Source organism: Neurospora crassa, linkage group I, assembly GCF_000182925.2.
Source record: "Neurospora crassa OR74A linkage group I, whole genome shotgun sequence".
In the NCBI taxonomy this organism is placed as follows: domain Eukaryota; kingdom Fungi; phylum Ascomycota; class Sordariomycetes; order Sordariales; family Sordariaceae; genus Neurospora; species Neurospora crassa.
Window position 1 is genome coordinate 5,805,207 of NC_026501.1, and position 8,346 is coordinate 5,813,552.

General features: G+C 43.5%; 1 protein-coding gene across 1 annotated transcript; it reads left to right on the forward strand.

Moving 5' to 3' along the window:
• The first annotated feature begins 4,433 nt into the window (after positions 1-4,433).
• Positions 4,434-8,346, forward strand: NCU09201 (hypothetical protein). Its single transcript, XM_954052.2, has 5 exons — positions 4,434-5,639; positions 5,805-6,174; positions 6,240-6,357; positions 6,435-6,499; positions 6,573-8,346. Exons 1-5 carry the CDS (start codon positions 5,472-5,474, stop codon positions 6,923-6,925), a joined length of 1,074 nt encoding a protein of 357 aa, XP_959145.2. The 5' UTR covers positions 4,434-5,471; the 3' UTR covers positions 6,926-8,346.

Below are 8,346 nucleotides of genomic sequence, written 5' to 3' on the forward strand. Positions count from 1 at the left end.
TGAAAGGCGGATGGATGAATTGGATTTGTTGTTGATTTGGCCTACTTGGGGGTTAGCGGTGGAGTCTTTTGCCAACCCCCTCTCATAAAAGAGGGGGAAAATTTTCGGTGGGACAACCGTTTAATATGGGACAAGCCATATAGTAAACTACTAGTAATGTGACCCATCCCCATACTAAACCACCACATTATACACTACAACAACGTTGTTAGAAGCCGTCAGAAATCTAGTATATTACTTAATTAGGTAGTAAGTAAATAAAAGAGTAAATTGTAATTATTATTCATTATTTTCTAGTATTAGCGCCCCCTCTATTAGTAGTACTAGTACTAGTACTAGTACCTCCTCTACTACTAGTACTAGTACTACCTCCTCTACTACTACCTTCCTCCTTACTAATATACTCTTTATACGTGCCGCTTACTTTCTTACTTACATTTGAAGTCTTACAATACTCTCAACGTACTTCATAACCCTATAGTATAGTATTAATTTAAAAGACTGTAACTGTAATAGAATAGAGGGATCGATAGCTGGTATTAATAGTCCAACTTGTGTAATATAAGGTCTAAGGGTGGCGGGCGGGTTAAAGAGACGGCGGTTAATTAATTAGAGTAGTAGTAATTTAACTTCCTCCTCCTCCTCCTTATCCCTATTATCCTCTCCCTCGTAAAACTCTTTATAATTAACTTCCTCCTTATTATTATTAATTAAAGTACTCTCGTCTTTAAAGAGGGTATTAATTATCTATATATTAAAATAACTAACGACATTAGTAATAATTTCGATAGTAATAATAGGCTATTAAGGTAGGCGAGGGGGGGAGGATAGGGGGTTGGTTAATTGAATAGTAGAAGTAAATTATATAGTAGAGGGATTATTACTTAAATTAATATTAACCGAATTATTAAAGAAGAAATAAAAAGGGTTACTCTATATTTTCTTAAAGACTACTAGTACTAGTATACTAACTATATTACGAATAAATAACCTATCCCCCTCCTCCTTATCCTTCTCGTTAAATATATCCTCCTTATAAACCGGTATATACCTATCCTTTAATTATTCCTTCCTCTAATTATTAAAATAGACTCGCTATATAACCTTCCCCTTACCATTAACCGGGTCTTTAATCCAATTATCGTAAACCTACTTTTAAATCTTCTTATTATATAATCTAACGGCCATTAGCTACCTCTTCTCCTTAACTAACTACTCTCACTATTACCTCTCGATAGTACATTAATTAAAATCCCCCTTTAAAAGACTCAACACCTCACCCTCATAGGGCACTTTATATACCCGTCTCTTTATTTTACAATCGAAGTTAATTACCTTCTCCTAATTTTAATAGTTATACTCTTATACAATATCGTACGTCAATAGCGCTTTATAAATTACAACCTCAACGGCGTAATAACAAATACGTATTAGCGAACTAAATATATAATAGTATTTATCTTTAATATAAGTAATAACTTTAGTAGCTTCTTAAAAGCAGTCCTCCTTAGGGAGTAATAAGGGTAAAGCGGGGTTGGCTTTCTTAAGTTACTTCACTCGGATTTACATTAGGACTCTCATACAATTAATTAGCTATATACTAGTATTAGAGAACCCGTTAAGGATATTATACCCGGTTATACTACTATTAAGGATATACTAAAGTATTAGGGATACTATAATTAATAGGGATATAGGACGATAATATAGGGGGGGAAGCGAACTTCGAACTCTCTAATAAATATAGTGCAAATAAAATTGAACTCTCCACGTTAAACGAACTACCGCAATACCTTTTAATAATAAGCTTTAAGGGACGAAAATACCCTAATATTAAGCAATTGTATTATATAGGTTGAGTAAGGAGGTAATACTATTAATATAATATCGAAGGTATTAATATACTCTTTAACTTCTATACTATAGTAATTACTAAATCCGTTAATAATTAATAGACGGTAGATTAGTCGGTACAACCTTCTTAACCCCACTCCGTTATTTAAATCATTGAATTTCTTACTAATATAGTTAACTCTATACTAATTATACCTAAACTAGTTTTAAAAAGAGAACCCCTTATTTCCTAACTTATAGCCGTCCTCCTCCCTCAACTTCGTAAACGTCGGAAACGAATAGAAGGAGTACTAATTAAAATATTTTAACTAGTCGAATATAAAGTTAGTATTCGAAAAGCCAATTAGTAATTTGGCAAAATAGACAGCATTATTAAAGTTATTAATAATAAAATCCTCGGTTAGATTAATTTTAAATATTATATAAATAGGGATAGTCTTATTAATTGTACTTATATTAACTATAAGGGTAGCCGACTCTTAATTAATAATATTATTAATTTTTAATTAGGATATAAAAAAATAATAAATATTTACCCCTATACAAATTTATTAGTAAAGTAATATACTAATTTACTTTCTACCTCACTAAATCCCTAAATACAATTACCCTTACGCGCCCGCCCGCTACGTAACCGAATTTTACTCCTATTTTATTATAGTTCCAAATATCGCTACCAACAATATTATACTTCTTAAGTACAACTTCGTAATCATCAAACCACTTATTAACAAACTCCTTATTCAATTCCTAGAACCTCCTCTTAATATCAATAGCACAATAAATTATAATCTTTAACTCTAAATAATCTTTAAGGAAATTCGTTAATTATATCGCATTACAATTCTCTAGCGTACCCTACAATAACCGTAACCAATTTACCATACCAATTACTATTTAATACAACGCAGGAAACCATCCCTAAAAACAGAATATTATATACAATACAATAGTATCCTTTTCGGCAGCTATTAATATACGGGGGCGACCTTTTGAGTGCAATAATATAGTTGGTTTACTATACTCTATTAGCAATTTAATATAGCGAAATATTAAGGTATACGACTCGCTAGTAATAATAGTAATCTCTCTAATAATCGGCGGCTTACGCGATATTCTAAAGCGCTCGATATATTAGCGGGCAGTTAAATACATACGCGCGCCGCAGTAGCTAGCGGGCGCCTCCCCTACTTTATTAAAATATTTATTAAAATTTACTACTATACGTTAACCTCTATTAATCTATAAATATATATAGATTATTTACTTTTATAGCTTTACGGGGTGGAAGGTCGGAAATAGCGAGTTGGTATGTGGTTGTGTTGCCGATGTGTACAATGTCAAAAAGTGGTTTTGCGCGGCGTTAATAGCCGATTCTGTATAGTATAGATCGGCGCTTGTCCTATATTAAACGGTTGTCCCACAGAAAATTTTCCCCCTCTTTTATAAGAGGGGGTTGGCAAAAGACTCCACCGCTAACCCCCAAGTAGTTAAGAGAAGGAAAGAAGAAACGAAGAGGGAAACCCCGAAGGAAGATCCTTGCTGAAAACTGGGGAAGTGCTAGTCTTCACGTGATCTGGAGATGTGGATCCCAACGTTGCAGGCATGGAACAACATCCAATGTCAAGTGAATTGTTGCGCGCCTGAACGGCAGATATTCGATAATCCCCGACAACTTGCATCCCGCTATTCAGCGACTCCATCTTTCATTTCACAAAGGTCGCTCACCGGTAGATGCGTTTGTCATCGCCCACGATCGATGCTATTTCATGCTGTCCTATTACTAGCTAACCTCCTGATCTCCGCCTAGTACGCCAGACACTTTTCTTGGGCATGTACGGCGAGGGCGGACTTAGGCAAGTAGATTCAATTCGAGATCATGGTAGTTTTGCCGTCCATGTCTCGTCTCGCCCCGATCCCACTGCACTAGGACCAAGTGGTGGATGGGATGAGTACCAAAGAACAACAGGTGGCAGCATATGTTACACGAGATCGATCGTCTCCAACAGACACTAGCAGGTGGTGTGAATATACCTAGTCCGGACATTGGATGTGTTTGGTGTGAACGTGTCCGAGACTAGTTTTTACACTACACCACCACCTGATGAGGCACGGCGAGATATTCGGGATATGCACTCCCCGATATTCACAGAGGGTCCGCTGTAACGCGCAAGGAAGCTCCTAGCACTTCACCGTGGCTTCACCGTCCCCGTCCCCCAAATCTCAAGTGGTTATTCCCGGTCAGGAGTGCGGAAAGATCCCATTGGCTGCCAGAGCTTGGGAACCACCAACATGGCTCGAACAAAAAAAAAAGCTGGCGTTTCGTCCTTGGCGAACTGCACGCAAGCAACGAGCGCGAGCGCTAGGAATGACGACAAGACGAGTAAGAGATGCCCGCGGTGGCATGGATTACAGAGCATCGCTTGTACACCTCTGCATGGATATCAAACGTTAGCTGGATACAGCCGCCTCACAAGAAACAGGGAGCAAAGAGACGACCAAATAGACATTTCCTGTGCAAAAATCAAGGTTATTCGCCACTCGCAAAAACCGGAGCTAACATTTACTACCCGTGCAGAAGTGTATCGTATCTCCAGCCCCGAGGGAGTGGGACACCAGGGACACCAGGGGCCTCCTTCAGCGGACATCTCTCTTTCTTCTTACCTTCTTTTTACGTTTAGTTCAGACTGTTGCACCCACCCCGCTCCGCTCCGCAACATCCTCGCATCGAGATACACTTGCGAGACTGCGGAATCACCCAGGCAAATTCATGATGGTGCCCTGTGGGCTTTGATGGGCGGAAGCAAACCCCCAACCCCAAACTGACCTGGCCTTGAGGAGATCTCGGTCGAACTAAGCAAGGTCAGGGGCCAGACAGGTGCGGGCTGGAGTTCTGGGCCTCGACAGGTCAGGAGAAGCCGTTGTGGGACAAGATAAAAACAACACCATGCCCCTGGCTTAACCCAGCAGTTGATGATCGGTCAAATCACCGGGTTAACGCTTACACACTCGTCACCCCTAGCCTCTTGTTTTGGTCGTGTTCTACGTCCTGTCTTACCCCTTCCAGTTCGAGTTGGCTGGTAGACATCCAATTCAGGACAAACGGGGATAACGCTCTTCTTCCGACTTTGTCTCATTTTAGATCTCTCCACTCTTGGGCGCAACATTTCTCACTCAACCACGACCATCGAGCCTAATACCCTTGACGACCACCACCCATTCCATTTCCACAAACTCCGGACAAGTAACCCAACCCAACCAAAAACACTGCGAACTTCGAGGTTCTTGAGCAACAGCCATTGTCGAACACTTTAATTTCGATTCTCAGCTTGGCGACAGTCCAACGACTAGGAAAGAGATACATATATCGACAAGAGCGGACATATCTTTCTTTGTGGCTTTCAACCGGCGACTTTTATACATCTCAGAGATGTCTATCATGGTGGATCCACTGCCTCGATTCTGATAATAGAAGCTTCAACGGATCTTCTCGTTCTTGTCGACAGCAAAAACCCCGTGTGTTGGGCCATCCTCGGCCCTCCCGCCAGCAGCTGGTCCCCATCGGCACCGTTTGTACCTTCATGTGCTTCAGCGGCTCCCCTCAAAGCCGCTGAGCGATGTCAGTTTACGTTCCTCCGTCTTCCAACCCTCAGGGAGCGGCGTTGCTGGCTATATTTTGGAGTATTCACGCCGCCTGCACCATCTTCGTGGGCCTTCGCTTGTACTGCAAGGTCATTCGTGGCCGCCGCCTTTGGTGGGATGATCACTTGTTAATACTAGCCTGGGTATGCCACTCATCCACATCTTTTTCAACAACTTCATACTCTTTGCCTTGGTTTCCCCCCCCCCCCCCCCCCCCCTTGGTAATGATTATCCAACCGGCCATTCTTGGTATTTTGGAAAGACGTTTCCCCACATGAATACAGCTAACACAGTTTCATTACACAAAGGCCCTACTCTTCATAAACACCGTTTTCACCACTTCCTCCGTCTTGATGGGATACGGGCTACACACTGATGCTGTACCCGTGGAAAACGAGAAGTACCTGTCTATTATCGGCGGCATCAATGGCACCACATCGGTTATCCACGTACTGCTCAGCAAAGTATCCTTTGCCGTGACGCTTCTTCGAATCACAGATGGCTGGCTGAAGCGACTCGTCTGGTTCATCATCGTCACTTTGACGTTATGCCAAGTCAGCACCGCCCTTATGTTTTGGCTTCTGTGCGAACCCCCGGAGGCGACATGGAACTCTAGTATTGTACATAAAAAGTGCTGGTCACCCGACGGCCTCCTCGCCTACTCGATTGCTCTTGGAAGTGAGTATCATCTGACCCAAACACGCTAATCCACCCCAAAATTTTTACTAATTACTCCTCTCTAGTTTATTCAGCCGTGTGTGACTTCGTGCTTGCGCTTCTACCGTGGCGAATCCTTATGCGATTCCATATGTACCGAGGCGAAAAGGTTGGCGTGGCTATAGCCATGAGCATGGGGGTCTTGTATGTGAAAGGGCCTCAACCTTCAGGACTAGAAGAATCCTACAGGAGCTTTGCTAACCGGATGACGAACCTCACAGTGCCGGAATCGCGGGTGCTATCAAGGTGTCGACAATCGGCCGCATAGTGAGTAATGACTTCAGCTGTAAGTTCTCCTTATTCCCACACACAAAAGCCTCCGATTTTCTGGTGTAAAATCCTGCTAACCCTTGAAATAGACGAGGGATTCCTTCTGGTTGTTTGTGCCCTTGTCGAGGGGGCTTGCGCCATGATGGCTGCCTCAATACCCACCCTGAGGGCTCTGTTCCTTCACACCTTTGACCCTCCATCGCAGCCGAGCATCGATGTAGTCGTCGAAAGTGATAGATCCGCGGGGGCATCAGCACGTCGAGCCCGATCCGACTGGGACGAAAGAAAGTACAGGAACAGAAGCGACCAGAGCATCCTGGCGATACCGCCGACAAGCAGCAGCACTATGGACAGGTCGGTCGAAACAGATATCGAACGAGATCTGTCAAGACCGCTAAACAACCAGTTTGAAATGAAAGACTGGAAGTCAGCAAAGAGTTGAAGGTATGCGACATAATACGGAAAGAAGAGGAACAACATAATGAGAGAGGTCGATATCCAATACGGAAGATATCAGTATTCCCTCGAAAGGATGTACGGGTCATCAATTCGACGATAGCATCATCTCAGTAGAGGGTGAGAAGACGGCGCGAGCAGCCCCTACTACGAAAACAGTCCCATCCTGTTGGACGAGACGCACTACAACTTCTTATCACCATCCTTCAGGGGCATGAATGTCGACAGTCATCACTCCCGAGATCGGTGATTAGGTGCTTCGAAGATGGCCTCTGATGCAGAGGGAGACATAGCTTCAGCAATATGCTTCACACGGTGGTGTGTCTGAAGAGGCGGCCCTGCGTTTGCAGGCTTTGTGATGATGCTGTACGGATACGGTACCAGTACCCGGAGACCCTCGACAGAGAGTCGAATTTGTACCGTTTCTTGACAACGCTCCAGCAACTCGAAGGACACTCAAACCCACCTGAGCTCTTCCAAATGATATGGAGGTAGACTCGAGGAAGTCCGCGGTGGGCAGAAACACTTGGTAGCCATGCCTTGTATATTAGCCGGACGTCTTATAGGATTCGTCCGGGAGACGAAGTCTAGGGGAACAACAAAAAAAAAAGGAAAAAAAAAGAAAAAAAGAAAGAAACAAAGAAAAACCTTGATATCGGAGCCTCACCGCAGATGCACAACGCACATACCTGAAACCCCATGGGAAGGGCCCAGGTTTTTTGTTGATGCAGCTCTCGAAGTTCCAACGTGTATGTGTTGGGCCAGTCTCGAAGCAACTCGCCCAATTTGCATAGCCTACGGCAAGGTCATTTCAAGACCTGCCGAGCACGCAAATGGGAACCGAAGAGCACCCATACCGGCTGGCGACTTCAAAGTATCCCAATATGCATCGAGGAAAATACGAGGACGTTGGCAGAACGAACAAGACGAAGTGAATTTGATGGTTCAATTGATTGGATGGAGAGGAAGTTTGCCAGCCGAATGAAATCTAGACCGACCCAGATGAGACCTGAATGTTGACTCAAGCGTACATGGACACTTGACGTTGACTGCTCATGATCCGAGAAGGGAAGATATGACGAAAGAATGCAGATGGCCGTCGGGTCAAGATGGGTTTTTTTTTTACTTGTTCTTTGGGGGGGACGAGAGGTTGGCAACCTGGTTCAGCCTGGAACAGCTGGACAACGACATCGACCACTGATATCAACGAACGACACCGCGGGGTGCAGGGACAGGACAAGGGCCTGCCAAGCGAGTGGGAAGGAGGGGTTGGGATGGGTGCCCTGGCCGCATCAGGTGCTAGTAGGTTCCATTCTGTAAAGTAGTGTATGTAGCTGTTGTCAGTGAAGAACGTGTGTTCCGTGGGCTTTGTATTCACAAGCAAGCACTGAACGATCTCAAAGTTTC

What these genes read in the sequence shown, in the direction of transcription:
- NCU09201 (XM_954052.2), top strand. Translation starts at nt 5,472, where the DNA reads ATGTCAGTTTACGTTCCTCCGTCTTCCAACCCTCAGGGAGCGGCGTTG. An exon ending in ACTTGTTAATACTAGCCTGG is followed by an intron (nt 5,640 to 5,804) that starts GTATGCCACTCA and finishes CATTACACAAAG; the next exon opens with GCCCTACTCTTCATAAACAC. An exon ending in GCCATGAGCATGGGGGTCTT is followed by an intron (nt 6,358 to 6,434) that starts GTATGTGAAAGG and finishes CGAACCTCACAG; the next exon opens with TGCCGGAATCGCGGGTGCTA.